The 23,516-nt window shown below is 52.4% G+C and overlaps 1 protein-coding gene across 1 annotated transcript in view; it reads left to right on the top strand.

Annotated features, from left to right (window-relative positions):
* Positions 1-2,791: 2,791 nt before the first annotated feature.
* Positions 2,792-23,516, top strand: part of IMPA2 (inositol monophosphatase 2) — a 36,723-nt gene continuing 15,998 nt past the window's right edge. The window contains exons 1-2 of the mRNA XM_036418867.2: positions 2,792-3,064; positions 16,620-16,753. Coding sequence (XP_036274760.1) covers positions 2,969-3,064; positions 16,620-16,753 — 230 coding nt within the window. The 5' untranslated portion in view covers positions 2,792-2,968. The remainder of the gene's footprint in view (positions 3,065-16,619; positions 16,754-23,516) is intronic.

Genomic DNA, 23,516 nt, shown 5'->3' with positions numbered 1-23,516 from the left:
CTGGACAATCCGTTAGAAAAAGCAGATCTCAATATTCAATGATTCACAGACATTTATTAAGCCCCTGTGATGTGGCAGGCTGTATGCTGATCACTGCAGGCAACACTGGTGGTGAGCAAGTTTTTAGTAACATTAGTAAACACACAAGTACAAAGCACATGTGTATTAACCCATGTAAACACTTACCCAAAATTTTTTTACAGTTGAGGAAACTGAGGCAAAGAGGATGTTTGTAACTGGCTTGAATACACACAGGAAAAAATGAAGCCAATGTTTTAACTTAAGGAAATCTGGATGGCTCCAAACTTCATACTGATAAAAACCACAAGATTCTGTCTTAAGATATTTGGGAGTTAACCCTGACTGGTTTGACTGGGTGGATAGAGCGTCGGCCTGCGGGCTGAAAGGTCTCAGGTTAGATTCCGGTCAAGAGCATGTACCTTGGTTGCGGGCACATCATCCCCAGTAGGGGGTGTGCAAGAGGCAGCCTCTCTCATCGATGTTTCTAACTCTCTATTCCTCTCCCTTCTAATCTGTAAAAAAAAAAAATCAATAAAATATATTTTTATTTTTTAAAATAGATTTTATTGATTTTAGAGAGGAAGGGGGAGGTAGAAACATCAATGATGAGAGAGAATCATTGATCGGCAGCCTCCTGCACGCCCCTATGTGCCCTTGGCTGGAATCAAACCCGGAACCTCCCAGCCTGCAGGCTGATGCTCTCTCCACTGAGCCAAACCAGCTAGGGCTAAAATACATTTTTTAAAAAAAGATATTTGGGAGTTAGACAGAGAAGGTATGAAGGCTTCCTCTCTAGATTTTTAGTTAGGCTGAGATCTGGAACAAGAGTTTTTATCTAGCCGAAACCGGTTTGGCTCAATGGATAGAGCGTCGGCTTGGGAACTGAAGGGTTCTGGGTTCGATTTCAGTCAAGGGCATATCCCCAGTAGGGGGTGTGCAAGAGGCAGCTGATCGATGACTCTCTCTCATCGATGTTTCTAACTCTCTATCTCTCTCCCTTCCTCTCTGTACAAAATCAATAAAATACATTTTTTTAAAAAGAGTTTTTATCTAAAGATACAACTGAGCTTTCAGATTGATCCAGATGGGAAGTAGGGATGAGGGCAGAGCTGACCAGAAAGTGGACCTGAAAAGAGGCCAAAGAGAAATCTCATGACTTCTAATTTTGCCTGGTAATCTCTAATGAAAAACTGCCGTGAAAATCAACAACTGAGTGTATTTAATTTTTAAATGCAGCGTTCAGAGCAGTCTTTATTAAGTGTTTTCAGAAGTCCAGCTTCCTATCTTGAAACTAATAAGAAATGAAAAAGGTGAACAAAAATGATGGTAGACTAGCATGCCCCTAGCTGCCCCAAACTGGCCTGTAGTTGGAGCTGAGACAGTTCTGGAGCTGTGGGACTAGAATTCTGGGCCAGGCGAAGGTAGAGACTAAAGCCCTACCCAGCTCTGGATTCCTAATTCCTCCTTGTTCTTTTTGTCTCATACCATACACCTACAGTTTCTCTACAATAACTATTGTGAAACTTTATTTGCTCATGGACAAAAGCTAAAAACGTTTAATCCCATCATTAGGCTAATTGGGTAAAAGTTACCCCATCCAGTTTCCTGTACAAACTCCCATTGTTCTCTAGGCTCTCAGACGCGGCACTGCAGGATGATTTTATGTGGGTCAGCATCTTTTAGAAAGCAGTCGTGGGCACAGCAGCTTATGAAATCAAACTCCTGGACACCGCGGAGTCCCTCCCTTGGGAAATGCTTTTTGTTTGTTTATGTTTGGGTGGCACCGGGATTCAGCAGCGTTCCAGGATCCAAGGTGGAAAAGGTCATTCCTCATTACCGGGCGGGGCCAGTCGCACAGTTAGGGCTCTCCATCGGAGTTTTGAGCTCAGACAGTTATAACATCCAGACACTGTCATCGCGGTGTTTGGTTTTGAGCCGGGGTGAAAGCTTCTCGTTTGCATCCAAACATTCGGGAACACAGGAGCTTTGTGCTGTCTGCGGCCGCAAGCGAGGAGGACTAGCGCCGCGGCCGACGGAGCAGGCGGAGAACAGAGCTCAGAGCGACCCTCTAGTAGCAGAAGAAAGTTCCTGTAGGATGTGACCGCCCCTCGGCCACGCGTGCGCGGCCCGCGGGGCTGGGCGAGAGGGTCCGGGGTGCCCCCCGTGGGGACGTATGGCACCTCCGTGCAGGGCTGAGTCGTAGCCTCAGCCGCGCATGCCCACCCAGATGGCAGCCTGCCCTGACCCGGCCGCTGTCAGGCTCAAAGGCTTCTACCCCAGGCCCTCCGTCCCCATCACCCCCCTTCTCCTGCCCTTTCGGTGATGACCAGAGTGCCAATCCCGGATCCATCAGCGAGGAGGGGGCGGGGCTTGGCGGAGAGAGGCGGGGCCAGGGGGAAGCGGAAAGCAGGATGAGCGGCGGGAGGGGCGGGGCTCGGCGGAGAGGGGCGGGGCTATGGAAAGATGGGCGGGGCTATGGTGAAATGTGAAGCGGCACTTAGCCCTGGGCAGGGCGGGGCTTGACGAAGAAGGCGTGGCTAGGTATAGGTGGGAGGGGCTCAGTGGATGGAGGCGTGGTTAGGTAATGAGAGGCGGGGCTATAAGAGGAGGGACGGAGCTCTGGTGAAATGTGAAGCGGCACTCAGCCCTGGGCAGGGCGGGGCTCTACGGAAGTGGGCGGGGCTGGGGAGGGCTGAGCGCGAAGCCAGGCTGAGAGCCTGAGGGGCGGGGCAGGCGGGGGGCGGGGCTTGGGACGCGCGGCGCGGCTTCCCCCCCCCCGCCCGGTCCGCTCCTCGCCCTTCCCGCGGCACCGGAGTGGGGCTCGCGAAGGCCGAGGCGCGAGTGGCGGGAGTGAGGAGGGGGAGTGCGGAGCCCGGTTCTGGAGCTGCGGGAGCCGGCGGGGGACCGGCGTGGAGGGCTGGAGGTGGCGGGGCCCCACGAGGACGCGATGAAGCCAAACCTCGAGGACCAGGCGGCGTCCGCCGAGGGCCCCTGGGAAGAGTGCTTCGAACTGGCCGTGCAGCTGGCGCTGCGGGCGGGACAGGTGAGCGCCGGGCCCCTCCCGCGCCCTGGGGAAGTCCCCGTGAGCGCAGCCCGCGCGCCGGGCGGCACGTCCCGCATCACACCCACCCGGCACTTAGGAAAGTCCGATCAGAAGTGGAGTCAGACCAGGGGGCTCTTCCGGGGCTGCGGGAGCCGGGCCCAGAACCACGTGCGGCCGCGGGGCTGGGCTGGGGGAGGTCCCGCGCCGCTGGGCCGTGTGCGGTGGGCGTCTGGTGACGGCTGACAAGTGAAAGAAGTCTTTGTGCTCGTTTCCTGCATAGACCTTCCCTTTACCTTCTCCACCCCGGAGCCGGGAGGTGAGCACCTCCTTTTCCCGTGGTGGTGGCAGGCACCCCTGAAAGCCCGCCGCACGGGGCCCCTCTCCCTTGGCAGTTGATGGCTAACTGTAGGTGACTTGACCTTTGCGTGGGAGACAGCAAGTTACAACAATATACGGACCAGGCAAATCAGTCCAGGGCTTTAAATGTTCCTCCCAGGCCTGAATGTCACCGCTGTTGGTGTTTCAAGACCTTTGCATTGATCCGGAGGCCAGGACATGGGTGTGGTTTCCCCCAGGCTTAAGCCCCAGCGACGTGGAGACCTGGGAGGCCGGCTGGCTGTTTGTCTTTCCTCAAGCATCCTCAATGCAAACGTACTCTGGCCCACCGCCTCGGAGCGGCTCCGCTCAGCGATTGGAGAAACATTCATAACCGGCCCGCTGGACGAAAACCACACCTGAGACTAGAGTCTGAAAGTGCAGCCCCTCTCTTTCCTCACTTTCATCTGTGTGTGTTCTGTTCCCCACATTTCCCTCGGCGTCCTCAGTGCCTGGCTAGGGGCTCGGTTCCCATTGCCGGGTGAACCAGCGGGTGTTGGTTCTCGGAGGGCTGGCAGGCAGGCAGGGGTGAGACTGAGTGGGAAGATGGCTTGCTGCTATTTGGCGTGTTAAGGTGGGTGCTTGTGTTCTGGTGACCTGGAGGTGAAGACGGACGGGAGAGGAGGAGCTGGGAGAGGAGAAGGAGTTGGTGTCCAGACAGCATTGTCTTCCTCAGATCTGCCAGTCTGAAAAAGTTGTCCCCACCGTGTTAAAACGCTCTGTGAGTCTTCCCACGGGGTTCGAATCGGGCTGTTTTCAGCCCTGGGTCGTCATGTGTACAGTGGGTAGTGCTTTCCCTTGCTATGAATCCTCTGATCCCCTTTAAAAGTTAATCTTCCCATGTAGTCTCGGAGGGCCCTCCCCCCTGTGGTTTTAAAGACCCAGGCTCGGTGGGGAAGGAATCGTGGCTTAAAGGAGTGCTGTGGGCTGTCCTCTGGCTCCGTCACCTTCCCCTCCTGCACCAAAGGAGATCCCAAACCTTCTGAGCTAGCATGGTGAAGCTCCTGGGAGCATTCTTCCTGGAAAGCACATCCATGTATTGGGAGGGGGAGGGGATTGCTCTCCTGCCCCTCCTCCTCCCTCCAAGCCTCCTCCCTTCCTTTTCAGAGTGACTGTCACCAGGATATTTAGTAACTTTTACATTCCACCATGAAACTTTCCTTCCTTGAGGCTTTGAGGAAAAGCCAGCTTAGGACTCAGGTAAATCCTGGTGAGCTGTTATGGGTTTCTGTGTTGTTTTTTTTTCAAACTTAGATCCTTAAAGATACTGAGGGGTTTAAAACAATTTAGCAAATGGTTATATAGAACTTGCAATATGGCAGGCACAATGTTAAAAGCCTTACAAATTTTAACTTATTTAGAAGATATCTATGTGTTTGCAACTGGCAAAAAATAAATAAATAAATAAATAAAAAATTAGGAGGGGGAAGGGTGAACTACAGAGTCTGCCATTAGGAGTCTGGTCAGGGAGCCCAGGACTCCGGGCTCCCTCTGGAGCATTATGCTGACGCTTCCTGCCCGCCCGGCCGTGAGGAGGACGGCCTCACCGAATGGGCTGTGGCTGGGACAAGCAAGCCACACAAGGTCGTCGCAACCTGTGCAAAGAGCGACAAATCGCCTGATAGTGTTCTTAGTAATGGGGCGCGGATTGGGAAAATCGGCCAGAGAGGAATGAAAAGGTAGTTAGCGGTGATCCTTTTGGAGTCCTAATGCAGCGTGCGGCACATTTTCTGTGGCCTTGTGGCCCAGAATGCCCACCCCGTCACCGGTACCCAGTGTTCTGCTATTATATTGAGTTCGCTACCCTCGGCTGCTCCTGAGACAATTATATGTTCTGAATTCCCGAGCCTGGGTTCTGTCTGCTGGAAGGTAGAACAAGAGGGAGGGGGCCTCCCGAGAGATGAATGTCACTGCCCTTGGTCTCTCAGACATTGGTGCGGGTCAGGGCAGCACCGGACCCTTTGCTCCCCGTTTCCGAGAGTGTCCACAAAAGCAGCCTGTGTGGCCTCCCTGGCCCAAAGTGCCCCCTCTGCACAAAGGCCCCCCCATTCTCTCCCCTTCCTCCTCGACTCTCCACCACCCCAGCCTGCGGTCCCTCTGAAACTCACCCCTTCCCTGCAGGCCCAGCCCCCCACCCTGTGCACTCAGGAGCCCCTCCCACCACCGCCACACATACAGATAGCAGTATTCATGGAGATGGATGTCTGTCATATTTTTTGTGACAGGTGAACATAAGTATCATAGAAAACTATGCTTTTTTAAAAATATATTTTTATTGATTTCAGAGAGGAAGGAAGAGGGAGAGATAAAAACATCAACGAGGAGAGAGAATCATTGATTGTCTGCCTCCCGCAAGCCCCCCACTGGGGATCAAGTCCACAACCCGGGCTTTGCCCTTGACCAGAATCGAACCTGGGACCTTTAAGTTTGACGCTCTATCCACTGAGTTGAACCGGCCATGGCAAAAACTATGCTTTTTAAATTGTCCTGCAAGGGTAGATGCAGGTTTTGTTGGGCATATCGAGCTTAAACAAATTAGGGGCCCTCTTTTTTTTTTTTTTAATATATTTTGTTAATTTTTTACAGAGAGGAAGGGAGAGAGATAGAGAGCTAGAAACGTCGATGAGAGAGTAACATCGACCAGCTGCCTCTTGCACACGCCCCACCGGGGATGTGCCCGCAACCAAGGTATATGCCCTTGACCAGAATCGAACCCGGGACCTTTCAGTCCACAGACCGACGCTCTACCACTGAGCCAAACCGGTTTTGGCAAATTAGGGGCCCTCTTAACAAAAAATATACAAATTAGATATAAAAATTACTTAAAATAAAAATCAACAGTGTAAATTTTAAGATGCTAGCAATATAACAAAATACATAAAAATAAATCTTCAACTACTCAATCTTCTGTAATACTTTTTTTCACTTTTTTTGGCTTTTCACTTTGCATCTTCAAATGTCAGTGATTTGGTTATTTTCTCTGGAGAGAATAGAAAGATAAATTTAGGCTTTCTTAGAGCATGGATGATTGAAATCTACTTAGGCTTCAAACTTGTTCCTGGTAAGGTCATATACATTTTAAGATTGCCATCCAATTTGAGAACACTGTCACTTTCCTTTTACGTATTAGCAGTAAGATGTGAGAGGATCTCCCACAGACCAGCACCTGGCTGCGCAGCGCTGAAGCCTTGTTTCTTTCCGTGGTCCCGGGTGCCAGCTGCCCCTGTCCATGCTCTCACACTCCTCTGGTCCTGCCCTTCGTGACACCATGCCCGGTCAGCTGGTGTGGTAGGCAGTGGAAGCATTTCTGGAAGCCATTCCTACACAGGATGACTAACAATAACGTACACACAGATGTGACTACAGATATAGCCCATCAAACCCAAAGTAAATCCATCTCTTCTCAACCTCCGTGTAGCCAGAGAAGCTAATGCCCCCTCCAGGGCCACCGGGTAGGGAACAGGATGGAGGGACGTCATAGTAGAAGGAGCAGTTAGATCTGCAGTTAGAGGAGCCGAGTGTTGCAAACTTAAAAGCGGTACTTCTGTGTGGCGCTGCTAGAGGTACTTCCCTATGGTCCCTCGCAAAGCCTCCCTGCCATTAGCTTCCCAGTGAATTCATCTCTGATTACCGGTGAGAACATCCCAGGAAAAGGCAGAAAGCGAAAACCCAGCCCTCTACCCTCAGAACTTCCGACCATGCCTCTCTAGTGGCCTTGTGCACCCATGCTGGTTACCTCCCCAGCGCCAGGCTTGAGAAGTGAGGCCTGCTGTCCCAACAGCCCCTGGGTGGACCAGGCCTGTGTTCGGCCGGATCAGACTAGTCTGCCTTTTCTAAACACATTGCATTTTCTCGCGCTTCTTGCCTATGTTTTTTGGAAACCATACTGTCCCTCCAGGGCTGGGTTACTGTGCCCCTTCCTTCCTGGACCTTCCGGGGGGACTTCCTTCTCTGTCCTGTGTCTCTCCCCCATCCTGCTGGCCCTCCGTCCCCAGTCTCCTCTGCCCGCCGTGGGCTCGGAATGTGCCGCTCCCAGAGCAGAGAGCGCACACTGTGGGCTCTGACCCTATATCATCTCTCAGTCTGGCTTGCTTTTGACAACAAAGCATTGTTTTGACTGGTGATTTTAATTGTTATCAGTTATTCACACAGGGAGTTTTATAAGTGAAATACTACTAAAGGACTGTCATGAAAACAGCAATGCCCTGGCCCATGTCATCCTTCATACTTTTCCCCAGAGATCATTGTGTTCCGTTTTCTCAGTTACTCCCATTTTGTAAATAATAGGATTCTACCACGCATTTCGATGCTAGATAGTGTGTGGATCTGTTGATATGCATATCACATTCTTCTTTTTTTTTTTAAATCCTCACCCGAGGATATTTTTTCCATTGACTTTTAGAGAGAGTGGGAGGGAGAGACAGAGAGAAACATCAATGTGAGGGTGACACATTGATTGGTTGCCTCCCACATGCCCCTGATCAGGGCCCATGACCCTCACCAGGGCCAGGAGCCTGCAACTGAGGTACGTGCCCTTGACCGGAATAGAACCTGGGACCCATCAGTCCACAGGCTGACGCTCTGTCCACTAAGCCAAACCAGCTAGGGCTCCATATCACATTCTGATGACCATGCAATTGTAATGCAAGGTTGAGTCAGGCAGTATAGCTATATTACATATTCTTTTATTTCTTATACAATCTGTATTTTCTTTTTTTTCAATCGTCACCTGAGGATATGTTTTTATTGGATTTATTTATTTTGAGAGAGAGAGAGAAATATTGATGTAAGAGAGAGACCTGAAACCTGGATAGTGCCCTGACTGAACTGAACCCAAGACCTTTTGGTGCATGGGACAATGATCCAACCAATTGAGCAACCCGACCACGGCACAGCCTGCATTTTTCTTAAAGTTAAAAATAAAGTGGGTTTTTTGTTATTGTTGGTCTGTTTTGTTTTGTTTTGCTTAGTTTTCTGTGTACCAAAAGTATTTTTAATTATCTGTGTCAGAGTCATCAGGTTGTGGCTGCAGAGTAGTCCTCACTTTCCTTTGTGTGTGAAGCGCCTGGAAGGCTTTTCTGGGCAAGCTGAGTCCCACCCCTGGTTTCTGATTCCTAAAATCTGGAGTAAATTAGCATTTCCACTGAATTCCCAGCTGGTACTGATACTGCTGATCAAGAAACCAGCCCTTTGTCTAGCCAGATCAGACTACTCTCCCTGGTTGGGGTGCATATGGGAGGCAACTGATCCATGTTTCTCCTCACATCGATGTTTCTTTCTTCCTTCTCTCTCTGCCCCCCGCTCCCTTTCTCTCTCTCTCAAATAAAAACATATCCTCAGGTGAGATTAAAAAAACACACACTTTGATAACCATTGCTATATAGTATTTTGTTATGTGAATATATGATAATTTACTCTTTCAACTCTTTTTTTTTTTTTTAATATGTTTTACTGACTTTTTACAGAGAGGAAGGGAGAGGGATAGAGAGTTAGAAACATCGATCAGCTGCCTCGTGCGCACCTCCTACTGGGGATGTGCCCACAACCAAGGTACATGTCCTTGACCGGAATCAAACCTGGGACCTTTCAGCCTGCAGGCCGATGCTCTATCCACTGAGCCAAACCAGTTAGGGCTCCACTCTTTAAAAATATATTCTTACTGATTTTAGAGAGGAAGGGAGAAGGAGAGAGAGATAGAAACATCAATGATGAGAGAGAATCATCCATCGGCTGCCTCCTGCACACCATCTACATGGATGGAGCCTGCAACCTGGGCATGTGCCCTGACAGGGCATCAAACTGGTGACCATTCCGTGCACAGGAGGAAGCTCAACCAACTGAGCCACTCTGGCCAGGGCTGATGGTGGTGTTAATCTGCATGTCCCACCTGACTAATGAACTTAAGTAACTTCTGTGTGTTTATTGGCCCCCGGTATAGTCTCTGTTTTTAACATGGTGAGATTAAATGGCGGTTAGAGATTTATTTGCTCAACAAATATTTAAAGGGTAACTCTGGAAAGAACTTTAGCCTTTACTCTGAGTGTGATGAGAGGTTTTGGTCAGAGCCCTGCGCTGCATGGGGCCCCAGGACCTGGAGGGACCAGAATCGGATATCTGAGAGGAAGCTGTTAAAATAATAGGGGAGAAATGAGGGCGGGTGTGACTGGGATGTAGTGAAGAAGGTGGAAAAAGCAGGTGCCTTCCGCATGCTGAGGTTCATGTTTGCTGTTGGATTCGAATTAGGGTGTGAGAGAGGAGGCAGGGATGCCTGCGGGGTTGAGGCCTGCAAAACTGGTTGAATGGATTTGCTGCTTCCTGAGAGGGCGAAACTGCAGGAGGAACAGGGTTGGAGGTGGGAGTCCGGTGTTGCGTTCCCAGCATGCTCCATTTGCATTGGCCGTGGGTTATTCAGAGTGATGTTGAATTTGGACCCAGAATTCAGGGGAGAAGTTCAGGGTGGAGACCCCAATGTGAGAGCCACTGGCCTGGGATGATGTGAAGGCCAGACCCGGGACAGGGAGAGAGCGGGCTTGTCCACCCCTGAGCTCTGCCATGGGAGGGTCCCCAAGTCAGGCTCCTGGCTTTTCCTCTAGGAGCTTCTCAGATGTCAGTAGGCGGAGGTCGTGGGTTGCCCATTGCTTCAGAAGCATCTGCCCACCTAAGGAAGGCAGTTGAGGGGTGATGATTTCACCATTTCCCTGCCTTCGGTTCCCTGTCTCACCGTGTCCCCACACTGTGCTCCGTGCCCCAAGTCCAGGCCTCCCACTTCCACATAGCTCCAAAGGATGGGGGCCAGCCTGCACTGACAGTTGTAAAACGTTCGCCAACATTTAAAACCTCAGCCGAGACAGAGTCCCCGTGGGACTGCAACTGGCAGGCGCAGCGTAGCAGCTGCTCCTTTTGGGGCCCAAGTGCCCGAGGCTCACTGGTCCCCGACCCTGTGCAAGGCCAACTGCCATTTTCCTGATGCACGAGTGTAAGGAAAGGGGCATGTGTCTTATGCCTGTTTTGCTAGTAAAAGTTGTTTGCGCCCTAGCCAGTGTGGCTCAGTGGGTAGAGCGTCAGCCCACAGACTGAAGGATGCCAGGTTCAATTCCGGTCAAGGGCACATGCCGGGATTGCAGGCTCAGTCCCCATTGTGGGGCGTGCAGGAGGTAGTTGATTAATGATTCTCTCTCATCATTGATGTTTCTACCTCTTTCTCTCTCTCCCTTCCTCTCTGAAATATATATATATATATTTTAAAAGTTGTTCAAGAAAAATGAGAAGGAGCACTTTTTTTTTCCCGGAGGCCTTTGTACCTCAGCCCTCCCATCAGCAGCCCTGGGTGCAGGAGGGAGGGAGTGAAATCCCACTTGCGTCTCACTCAAGGCCAGAAGAAAAGGCTGGTGTCACCCTCCCATGGGAGTGAGCGGGCCTGTGTGGATGCTTAATCGCAGCCCCCATGAGGCGCCGTGGTAGAACGTTCTGTCTCTGGGGCTGCGGGGAGAGGCGTCCGAGGATGGAAACACCGCTACTGGATTCCAGGCCCCACCCACCCCCAGCCCTGTGAGTGGGGTCTGGGTCGGGGAGCTCAGGTCCCGGGGAGCTGAGGTTTGGAGAGAGAAAAGTAAGTTTTGAGTTCAGGCTCCTTCTTGTCTCTCGGTTTCATGGGGCCAGGACCTAAGACCCGCCTGGCTTACATCTTTCTCCCGGGGAGATAAGGGAAGAATTCAGCCCAGGGGCAACGTCATGTCCACTGTAGCTAAGCCAGTCTCAGAACCGCGTCCGCTGTCCCAGCTCCCAGCTCCACAGGCCACGTAGGAGGTGTACTCAGCACCCCAGTCCTCCTCTGAACTAGCCTTGCTGGGCACCCAGCCACCTCCCATGCCAAACCCAGGGGCCCTCTTCACCCACGTGAAATTCAGGCTTTCCTGACTGAAGGACATATTTTATAGAGTAAACATTAACAGAATGGTATTTGGACGGAGAGACCCAGGGCAGGAGGTCTGTGAAGTGCATGCATAGTTAGTGAGTAGCTGAAAACCATTAATGAGAAACAGCATGCACTAACTTATTGCTGGCAGAATGAGAATGTTTACGCTCTCGAGGACTGAGAGAAAACGGGCGTGGGAAAGGGCTCTCAGCAGGTAGCTCACCTGGCACCCTTACAGGCCAGGGGATGAAATAGGTCCGTGCCTTCACGTAGGGAACCACCGACCAAGAGGGGGCGGGTGGGGGCCACCCAGACAGCTTCCTGAGACACGGGACTGAGTGGAGTCCTCAAGGACAAACGGGCAGGGGGCATCCAGGGCGGCCACTGCAGGCACGAAGAACATCGTGTTGGAAGACAAGGGTGTGGAGGGAGAACACCAGCGAGTTCTCGGGCCCGGCCAGGGGCCAGGGCCGGGCTGCTGCGGGGCCAGGTGTTGCCAGGGGCGGCTTGAGGAGGACCTCACACCAGACACGGGCCCACCGTCCTCCTGGTGAGCCCAACGAGCCACAGAGAGTGCCCGCAGGAAGACCTGCTTTCCAGAGAGGCCACTCTGCACGGTGGACAGCACCTCGGGGGAGCCAGACCAAAGGATGGAGGGCGCTGCTCCAGCAATGCAGCAGGTGATGGCAGGCAGTAGGAGAAGGGCAGCGTACTTCAGGAAAGTAATTCGGAAGTGCGATCTCCATATCTGAGTGTGTAACTGGATGAGAGGGCGGTGAGCCAGGGCCTGAGGGAGCAGCAGCCAATGCGAGAGGCCTGGCCACCGGGCAGCCAGCCCCGCTGCCGCAGACACGGGGACATCCAGGCCCGTGGCCTTCCTTGTGATACATGCCACACGTAATGAACACAGCACACCAATAATGCTAATAAAATCAGAAAAGCTTTAAAAAAAAAAAAAAAAAAAAAAGAACATGATATGACATGCTCTGTCTGAATCCCTAAATCTTCCCTCCGTTTGTATGATTTACAGCCAGGGGCCTGGTTCCTCTGGAAAGTTTGTCCAGACGACAACAGACATTCCCCAAACTGCCCACACACGCCCCCGAGCACGCATCTCCTCGACACAGCACAGTTGTGCATATTCTGGACCCAGAAAGACCAAGTGCATAAATACCAGTGAGGCTCGATGTGACTTCCCAGGAGCACTGGCTAAAACGCCTTCCAGACTTCAGAGGAGTGGCCTCTGAACTCCGTGTGCAGCAGTGAGGAGATCTTCATTCATTCACTCACTCAGCAGATGTTCACCGAGGCCGGCAGTGTGGCAGCCCCTGTACCAGCTGCAAAACAGGCCCGTGGGAGGCGGAGACAGACAAACAGACCGGGGCCCTTAAGGTGGAGTGGATTGCTGCAACCCCAAGGGGCCAGTTATGTGAGGCTGGAGCATAGCAGTACTGCAGCAAGGGGAGGGTAGAGGAGACGAGAATGCAAAGGCTGGGGAAGGCCTGTTTATCTCAGATTGATGGTCTGGCTTCCCTCACAGAGATCAGTGACAAGAAGGCAGGTTCCTTTCTCTTTCCCATAAAAGTCCAGTTCGAGGCCTGGGGAGCAGGGCCTCTGCTTCACGAAGTCACTCCGGGACCAGGTTTCTTCCTGCTTGTTCTAGGGCCGTGGTCCGCAAACCGCGGCTCGCGAGCCACATGCGGCTCTTTGGCCCTTTGAGTGTGGCTCTTCCACAAAATACCACGGCCTGGGTGAGCCTATTTTGAAGAAGTGGCATTAGAAGAAGTTTAAGTTTAAAAAATTTGGCTCTCAGAAGAAATTTCAATCGTTGTGCTGTTGATACTTGGCTCTGCTGACTAATGAGTTTGCCGACCACTGTTCTAGGGAGGTGTTGTTCGTCCGTCCGTGTGACCAAAACTGACCTCTCACCACCACACCCACGACACACCAGGTGGCAAAGGGGGAAAGAACAAGCGGAAGTGGCCTTTGAAGGGTGTGACTCAGAAGCTGCACGTAGAACTTCCATTCACATCCTCTTGGGTAGAACTTAGACACAGGCCACACCTACCTGCTCCAGAGGCAGAGAGGGGCAGACTGCTGAGGTGGCTCCACCCCTTGCTAACCTCGGGGCTTGTGTTGTTAATGGGGGAAGGGGAGACTGGCTCTGTGGGGTCAGATAGTCTGCTCGCAGGCCAATTCTCAAAAGCCATTGCATGCCACCTTCACTGAGGTGTGGACTTTTATCTTGGAGTAAAAGGGAGCCATTAAGAACTTTATGCTGGGAGGCGTGATGGTTAAGATCAGAGTCTTAACAAACCCTTCTGGCTGCGGGTGGAGAATGGACTTGAGTGCCACGAAGCAGATTGAGGCCAGCTCCAAGAGATAGGGCCGGTGGGTGGAGTCTCGAGTTTGTCAGACTTCAAGCACACTTAAACTGTGTTTAACAGGACAACCAACAACAGCAACGCCACAATGAAATGCAACAAAAGGACCCAGGTGGATAGTATTCACACCAACACGAGAGGTTCACTTGGATAAAAGGTGCAGAAGCTACTCAAGCAGTCTGATGTGTATTTTATTCATGCTTCAAGAAATTTGGAGGCCTACTCTGCCAGGGACAATTCTAGAAGCTAACAGTGCGGCAGGGAGCAAACGGGAGTGAACTCTGCTCTCCCGGAGCTCACGGCCACTGGGGAGAGACATTCCGTCAACCACGAAGCAAACGGGATGATTTCAGATGTGAGAAGTCCCAGACAGAAGAACCAGAAAATACGAAGTCTCTGGGACAGAAAACAGATTTGGTTGGGACGGGCCAGAAAACCAGGTGGCCTTTGGGAGGCGAGATCGGCGGGTGGCCAGGGCCTCCTCCTGTGGGGCCTGGGGCTTTGTTCTAAGAGCGATGGGAAGCCACTGGGTAGCTCGAGCATTAAAATGACACGAGATGACCATGTTTAAAAATCACCAACCTAGCTTCTACATAAAGACCACAGGGGATCATGTTGAATCGCATGCATGCCTACCACAGGTGGGGATAGGCTGAGTGTAAATGAAGCTGTGTCCTCTCAAGGGGGAGGCCCCAGGACTCACATGGGGTCTTAGCCTCCTGAGAACCCTTCCTCACTCAGAGCCGCTCCAGTCCCTGCTACTCAAGTGTGGCCCCAGCATCAGTGTCGCCACAGGACTTGTCAGAAATGCAAATCTCAGACCCCAAAACCCACACCTATTCAATCAGTCTTCACTTCAACAAGATCCCACGTAATTCATGTACATTAATATTTGAGAAGCTCTAGTTCTGTGTCCCCTGTTTAGGGTGTATATCTCTCTCCCTCTCTCTAACTATATGTATACATACCCACACACACAGATCACACACACACACACACACACACACACACACGCACGCGCGTGTGCACGCGCACCATATACAACACTCTCACAAGCACATATAAACCATACACACATACCACATATACACACTCCACATACACATCACATATTTCCCTACACACTACATAAACCCCCACGTATACACATATACCCTCCTACATATACAACATAAACCACATACTCTCTTCCCCCCCCCCACACACACACACCACTGAATTGCCATACTAGACCCAAGCTCGCCGTCAAATGACCTGTGGACAGGAGGTCTGGACTAGCTACGATTTAGGGATTCCTGGAGGACGGGGCAGGTTCGATATGAGCTAGATTTGAGGCGTCTGATGTTCATAAACAGGAAGCACAGAGATTTGTTTGGTGGGAGCTGGCTTTGTGCAGATTGGTGTTTTGGGGCGATGAACCTGACAGAGATGAAGGGGATGCAGCAGACAGAGGAACAGGAGGGCCCGGGTGGCAGCCTGCCGGCTCGCACCGCAATGGGAAAGGGACCGTCTTTGGCTAATGCCTTACGCATGACTGCTGTGTGCTTACAAAACACATTACACTCCACGTTATCTATAGTTGGTGTTGATTACCTTTGCAACTAAGCTGAAAAAAGCAAACACATACAACACCTGTCCAGGCTCAGTATTGTTCGGGCCAGCACTAGGCCGGGGGACTTCTGTGAGAAACATAAAAAGGAGGGACTGCTCCATGTCCAGGAGGTTCTCCTCATTCTTTAAAATTCCACGTGAGCATCTCCCGCCTGCAGACTTCCAGGTGAATCTCTTCCTGCCTCCTCAGCCTACAGAGCACAGGCTGTGCGTGGAAAGGGAATCGGAAAGTACGGATCTAAGGTCGGACAATAAGGGTCATGATGGGCAAAAGCCGTCAAGTCCGGGCAGCTGAGCGATCGAGGTGCTTTACGAGGAAATGCCAGATTTTGGGGTGATGCCCAGTTTTGGAGGGAAGGTCTGAAGTCCTTTTTAGGTGTTCCAACTGTCACCATGGTAAAAAACGACAGAAATTTCAAGAAAGGCCTGAGCTGGAGTAGGAATGGTTTTGATTTTGCAAACTAGAACTGAGCTCTCCCACGTGTCCTATGACTGAGTGACCTCGCCACGTGCCCTCCTGTTTGGGTCTCCCAGCGCTTCCTGGGACCAGATTGGGCCCGGGGGCGGGTACTAGAGGTGAGGTGCCCTCTGTTCCTGGCCTGCATTTAGCCGAAGTGAGTCTAGACAGGATGAGCTGGCAGCTCACATCTGCAGAGCTTGCCTGCGCGCTCAGCCCTGAGGGCTCCGGTGCCTGGCACCAAAGCTGGCTCAGGTGCAGGTGCCCTGGGACGGCAGGAGTGCCCTGACCCAGGGCAGCAGGCAGAGTGCGCTCGGTGCTCTCGAAGAACGTTGTAGCTTTCCCAGGCTTCTCAGTCGGAGCATTTGTCACCTGCATGCAGGAGCATATTCCCTCTCATGTGATGCACACAGTGAGTTAGGGAAAAGAAGTTTTTACACAGAAATCCCATAAATTCAGACTCAGGGACTGATGCATCCACAGGTGGCTTACACCACCTTATACTGGAGGAGGTTTCACCGTCTTTAAAACCATTGCTTCTCTTTTTCTTCCAAGAAAATGTGTTTCACAAGTAGCACAAAATTTCAACACGTGAGTCTGTCATTCTGACGGGAAGGATGGCGGGTGATGAACGCGCACTAGAACCCCCAACAGGAGGTCTTGGGGGTGAGATGAAGCCGGGAAGGCCTGTCAGGAACTGCCCCCAGGCCCACACGCCGCCTCCCCCGGCGCTGTCCCCACGGGCGGGGAGCTCCTTCGTCCGGGGGAAGAGGGTGCTTCAGTCTAACTTGCCCTCCTGGACTTCCATTGCAGATCATCAGAAAAGCCCTCTCTGAGGAAAAGCAGGTCTCCACCAAAACCTCCGCTGCGGACCTGGTGACAGAGACGGACCACCTTGTGGAAGACTTAATCATTTCTGAGATGCAGAAGCGGTTTCCTTCGCACAGGTAGGCGTGTCCCGGGGGACCCCGAAGCCCTCGTGGCCGCGGTCACGGCAAGGCCAGGGCCCACCTCGGGAGGCTGCGGCTGGTCGACAGGGCAGAGCTCAGACAGGAAGCCCCGGTGTTCTGATCGCATGGCGAACACACCGGCCCTTGTTTTCCTTCCTTTCGCTCCATCTTGAGAACCTTCAGGTCACCTTATACTAGCGAATGCAGACGAGGCTTCCCTTTGCCGGCGCGTGCCCCGGGGAAGGGCTCAGCTCAGCTCCCCTCCGCCAAGCCCCGCAGCACGTTTCCGGGGGATCTGGAGCAGAGCTGCTCCCTGGCAGCCCTGGCTGCTCGGCCACGGGCTTTTCTTTCTTTTTTTTCTTTTTTTTCTTTTTTTTAAATATATTTTATTGATTTTTCACAGAGAGGAAGAGAGAGGGATAGAGAGTTAGAAACATCGATGAGAGAGAATCATCGATCAGCTGCCTCTTGCACACCCCCTACTGGGAATGTGCCCGCAACCAAGGTACATGCCCTTGCCCGGAATCGAACCCGGGGGACCTTTCAGTCCGCAGGCCGACGCTCTATCCACTGAGCCAAACCGGTCCCGGCGGCCACGGGCTTTTCTAAGGGTGTGACCCTGAGTGACGCTGCCAGCTGTTGGGCCCGGCCCCGCCCGCTGTGGTGCCCCTGCTGGCAGGCAGTCCGGCCTCCAAGCCAGGCCTCCTCTCCAGGCCACCTCCCAGGCCACCTCCCCAGGCCTCCAGGACAGGCCACCCCCCAGCCACCACGCCAGGCCATTGCGAGGCCCAGGAAGGCTGCTCTCCTGCTTCAGGTCTTTAGGAGGATCCCACCCTCTTCTATAGAGAAGCTCTTAACCTTTTCAGAGTCACCGTCATTCTTAACCATCATGGGGAATCCAGTGCCAATTATAAATCTTTTCCTTCCTCCGAAAAATCCAAATGTGTCCACAGCATTTTGCATCTAGTTCCAAGGAAGCCACAGACCCCAGAGAAGGGCATCCCCTGAGCTCTGGGTCTGCAGGCCCCTCCCTCCCCCCGGGGTTCTGCAGAACAGCCTGTAAACCGCTGCCTGGGGCGGAGGGGACGGGTATCTCTCTCCTTTCTGACACAAAATCGCTAAAACTGGAACGCCAGGGCTTGCTTTCTGGGTAGATCGGTGTGACGTCAGACCCCACATTGCTCCGTGCTCGGGCGCCGAGGCACGGAAGGCCCTCTCCCCAGGGTCCCTCCTGCCGAGGCAGGCACAGTAGACCTTCCCCTGCGCACGACCAGTGGAAGGAAAGGACAAGGTTGTGTTCAAACTTCCCTCCTTTTTCCTCCTGTTTCCTTCTAGCTGGCTGGGTTATCTCAGGGTCACCAGCTCCCTTCAAAGTTCTCTGCCAGTGGGTTGTGTTTATTTCCTTTTGTTGACAACCATTGTGTGTGAGTGTTATTTCATATTTCCTTATTCTCTGGGGGGGCAAGATCCCTGACATCTGTTAAAATTTTTACAAGCTCTAAAATGTTTATATTTTTTAACTTGTAAAAATCTAAATTAAATGGCAATGTCAAAAGGATTATACAGTTTGCCTTTGTTCTTTGAGAAGAAAAACACCAGCCAGCTGGTTCTGGGTGAGGAGCTATTTTGTTTCTCGAGATTGCCATAGGATTGGCAATAGCTGCGAAGGAAATGAGGGTGGGAAATGAGGGTGGGAAATGAGGGCGGGAAATGAGGGGGGCTGGGCTCTGCGGGGTCCTGGTAAAGACCCGGAGGTCACTGCAGACTCCCATTAATGGCATTATCAGGGCTCTGGCTATTCTCGATCAGATTACAGTACTCTGACAAACCAGAATCTGACATTGCATGCCCTATTGTATGTGTTGGCAGCAGTTGCTAGTGGTTTGGATCCACTGTTGTGTCAGCATGGGGTGTGGATCCCATTTTCACAAGGGAAACTTAAATATTGCTGTGTCAGAATCAAGTCAGCGTTTTCTATGGGAGAGTGCAGCTTCTCCCACCTCCGCTCCAGGGCCTCACGGTCACTAGGGGACCGCCAGGCTCCGAAGCCCCTTGGGAAGCACCTCCCCGAGCAGAGTACCCCACTACCTCCCCGAGCAGTGTACCCCACTACCTCCCCGAGCAGTGTACCCCACTACCTCCCCGGACAGTGTACCCCACTGCCTCCCCGAGCAGTGTACCCCTCTACCTCCCAAAAGCAGTGTACCTCACCATCTACCGAGCAGTGTACCTCACCTAGAGTGCGCATCGGGGCCACCCAGGAGCGTCTCCCGCTGACTAACGCCAAGCCTGTTGTTTCCTTCTAGCTGGTTAGGCAATGGCCCTGATGCCCCCTGGGTGAGGCACATGGGTAGAAGCCTCCACTCGTGGCAAAAGGCCCGGGAGGTGCAGACGCACACGCCTGAGCGGGACTCAGTGATTTAGAGCAGTGCTTCCCTAATTCTCCAGGCTCATACCACCGGGCCCGAGGGCAGAGACATGGCGGCCTGTGTGCGGGATCTGTGCCACCCTTCCTCTCTGCTCTGAGGGCAGTGTGGGGCCATGGCTGGGCGCTGGGTGCCACTGCTCCTGTCCTCTGCTCTGTGTGCCTGGGCAGTTCACACGAGATGGAATCACTTTTCAGCACATCTATGGGCAAGTTTGGTTTTTGCCAATGACTAAGCATTTCTGGCACTTAATTATGTCTCAGATCCTAGACAAATTTATGATGGGGAAAATTGCGTTCATGCTATAACATAAAACAGTGTGTTGTAATTTTTCTGCATTCGCAGTATTTCAGTAGATCCCGTAAACATGTTAGCAGAAGGTTGCCCATCATCCTTTTTTAGAAAGGACTTTCTTTTATTTATTTATTATTATTTTTTAAATATATTTTATTGATATTTTATGGAGAGGAGGACGGGAGAGAGATAGAGAGCTAGAAACGTCGATGAGAGAGAAACATCGACCAGCTGCCTCTTGCACACCCCCTATCGGGGATGTGCCCGCAACCAATGTATATACCCTTGACCGGAATCGAACCTGTGACCTTTCAGTCCGCAGACGGATGCTCTACCACTTTCGGCGGACTTTCTTTTCTTTAAAAAAAAAATATTTTTTTATTCATTTTTTACAGAGAGGAAGGGAGAGGGACAGAGAGTTTGAAACATCCATGAGAGAGAAACACTGATCAGCCGCGTCTCGCACGCTCCCCACTGGGGATGTGCCTACAACCAAGGTACATGCCCCCAACTGGAATCGAACCCGGGACCCTTGAGTCCGCAGGCCGGCACGCCATCCACTGAGCCAAACCAGTCAGGGCAGGACTTTCTTTCTGAGCATCTGTCCTTCCTCCTTTTAATCATCATGAAACAATATTAAAAATTGCAACTGTTTTTGTGTTAACAACCTGCTGTAGGCTCCCTGGTTTATTATTTCGTTTTACTCATTCATGAAATCCAAAGTCTGGGTCCCTGACCTGAATGTCAGGCATAGACGGAATCAGATGAATACGGTTTAAATTCGCTTCTGCCTCCAGCTGTGGCAGCCGCCCGGGACTCCTCTCGGAGGTCAGCGCTGCGGCTCCTGCACTAACGCTGCCATGTGGGATAATGACAGGAACCGTCCAGCCCGAGGCTGAGTCCACAGTCCCCGCCAGTCTGCCCTGCTGCGTGCTCACACCTTGCGTTAGAGCCGAGGTGTGCAGCTTGGGAATATTCAGCAGCATCACTGAGCCACATGGGTGCGCACCTATCTCTGTCCCTTTTTCGGGGTTGGCACAGGCAGAGGGAGGAGGACAGCAGCTCGGGCTGCTCGGTACGGGCAGCCGCCTGCCCTGCCCTGTTCTGGTCTGGACTCCCGGTGGCGGGCTGCGGGTCTGTCCATCGGGGTGACCTGTGCCCTGCAGTGTGCCAAGCACGGTCCTGAACTTGGGAAAAAGAGGTTCCCAGCCACCGCCAGCTGGACACTTGCTTTCCCCCGTGCTCCCACTGTGTTTGGCGCTGGGTGCATGTGTCCGGGGAACAGAGCCGCCGTGGTGCCGGGACGGCGAGGGCTGCAGCCTGAGAAGATGAGGCTCAGGGACACCGAGTGGCTCCCCAGTGGCCTGGCCTGTCGCAGAGAAAACACTAGCAGGAAGAAGAGCCCCAGATGTGCCTGGCCATCTGTGAGGACCCTGAGAAAGAAAGGAAAGGAGTTGAATCTGCAGCAGAAAGTGTCATTTAGTTCGCCACCTAACTTGGAACCTTGCTATTTGCTATTGTACCTTAGACAGACTCCTGAGATGGCCGTGAGCTCCTCACAGTTAGTCCCTGCACTGTTGTCTCCTATTTGTGTCCCTGAGTCCACGTAGATGTCCCGTGTTCTTATGAAGGCCCCACATCTTCTTTTCTCACTTCCCGGTGCCCACATTGATGTCCCCACTCCCTCTGGAGCTGAAGAATGCCCTCTCCCGTCCGTGTATGCGCCTCCCACACAAGGACAACCAGGTTTAAGTAAATGAAACCTCAGCCTCCCTCCCCACACACCTGGAGGTATTTTTAGTGTCTCAGGGCGGACACGGTCCACACCCCTCTTAGCTTCCAGGAGGCCCTGCCCCAGACCTCGGGCACCGAGCAGGCAGGGCGGTGACCGGGCACCTTTCATCTCCTTCACTCGGGGATCTGGGGGCAGAGAACTCTTGGGCATGAGTAACAACTGCTGAACACGTTCAGGGCTGAGTCAGGGCGGTGTGAGTTATTCCTGTCACATGCCGTGCAGAGCACTTCGGGTGTCAGTCCTGCAAGGCCCTTCCTTCCAGCGGTTTCTCCTCCAACTTGCATCGGTGCCAGCTTTCCACTGAAAATCATGTTTCATTTCAAAAGAGAAAAAGATGTCACATTCCTCCTCAGTTCTCTGGAAATTGACCTTTGTATGTGAGTCATTTCCACCCCCAACTTGACCTTAGTAATATCTGCTTACTGCTTTATTGACTTGTCCCAACTTAAGCCTTGGCACTTGGTCTTCGTGTGTTTTTACGGTGTGGAACCTTTTCTTAAATGTTTTTTTTTTTCCAATATATTTTATTGATTTTGTACAGAGAGGAAGGGAGAGAGATAGAGAGTTAGAAACATCGATGAGAGAGAGTCATCGATCAGCTGCCTCTTGCACACCCCTCACTGGGGATGTGCCCGCAACCAAAGTACATGCCCTTGACTAGAATCGAACCCGGGACCCTTCAGTCCGCAGGCCTACGCTCTATCCACTGAGCCAAACCGGTTTCGGCTCTTAAATGTTTTTTGTTTGTTTCTATAATTAATTTCAGAGAGAGGAAGGGAGAGGAATAGAGAGATAAAAACATCAGTAGTGAAGGAGAATCATCAATCAGCTGCCTCCTGCACGCCCCTCACCAGGGACCGTGTCCACAACCTGGGCATGTGCCCTGATTAGGAATTGGACCGTGACCTCCTTGCTCAGAGGTCGATGCAGAGCCACAGTGGCTGGGCACAGACCCTTTCCTTTAAGAGCATATTCATAAGCCATTCCTGGGGAAACCATGGAGCTACAGAAGACACTGAAAACAGATAGAATCTCTCAGGCTTCGGCCACAGGAACCGGCAGAGCTAATTCCACATTTAATCATCAGCTCAGGGGAGTGATTCTCTGCGCATCACCTGGGTTTCTGTTGGGGCCGCGAGTTCGGGTGTCACTGCCTGGCTGTGCCTGCCCGGCATGGCTTCTCTGGCTTCCCCGGGGCTTTCCCCACCCGTTTCTTCCACCTGGACCTGCCTGCCTGGACGGTGTGAGCCAAAGGATCTGACAGCCCACGGAGAGAGGGAAAGGGAGGGAGGCAGCTCCCAGCAGCAGGAGGGACTCGGAGCAGGCAAAGGGAGGAACCAGTGTCCACTCCCTCCGGTCGCGTTCTGGATGGACAGCTGCCGGGGCAGGGGGTGCTCGCCAGCTTTCCCGCACAGCTGCCGCCCTTCAGGGCCTGGGTTTCTCGGGTGTCTCAGTGCTCCCAGCCTCAGTGCTTTGCGTGCTCCTGCAAGGAGACCGCTGGGCGGAGAAGGTGGAAACACCAGCCTGAAAATGACATGTGTACACTCATCATATACCCTGATGCCTTTCCACATAATTTATCTGTAAGATGGAGGGGCTGGGGGACTGTGTGCATACAGAGCATGAGTTTCCTAATCTGTGAAATGGGAACGGTCGCCCAGGGCTGTCGGGGAGCAGATGAATCACATGCATGCGGCAGCGCTATAATCACTGAGAAGCGATGTTAGAACACGGGGTGCTTGTTCTTTCACAGCACCACCGGCAGGACGAGCTGCGCACAGGACCTCTGCGAAGACAGACTTGTTCTGTCCGCACTGTCCACTGGGACAGCCTCTAGCCCCTGTGACTTGCGAGCACTTGAAATGTGACCAGTGAGGCTAAGGAACTGACTTCTTAATTTTTAATAATTTAGTTTAAATGTAAACAGTCACAGGTAGCTAGCTGGTGGCTACTGGGTTGCACAGAGCTTTCCATTTCTTTCTTTTTATTACCGATATGATGTCAGTCTCATCTGCAAGTTCATTGCTGACAGGTCTTAGGACAGACCGATCTGGGAAGAGTGACCTCTAGGAGCTCCTTGCCGCTGAGGGGCAGTGTCCTGCCCGCTCTCTGGCCTCTCTGCCTCTGACACCAGGGGCGAGGCAGCTGTCCGGCGACCATGGCCGACAGCACACCCAATGCCAGCAGAAGGACAAGAAGCATTTCTTGTTTGTCACTCGTGTTTCCTTCTTCATAAAAGTGTGTT

This window comes from Pipistrellus kuhlii, unplaced genomic scaffold, assembly GCF_014108245.1.
Source record: "Pipistrellus kuhlii isolate mPipKuh1 unplaced genomic scaffold, mPipKuh1.p scaffold_m20_p_6, whole genome shotgun sequence".
In the NCBI taxonomy this organism is placed as follows: domain Eukaryota; kingdom Metazoa; phylum Chordata; class Mammalia; order Chiroptera; family Vespertilionidae; genus Pipistrellus; species Pipistrellus kuhlii.
The sequence above is the reverse complement of the archived record's forward strand: the minus strand, read 5'-3'. Positions and strand labels throughout refer to the sequence as shown.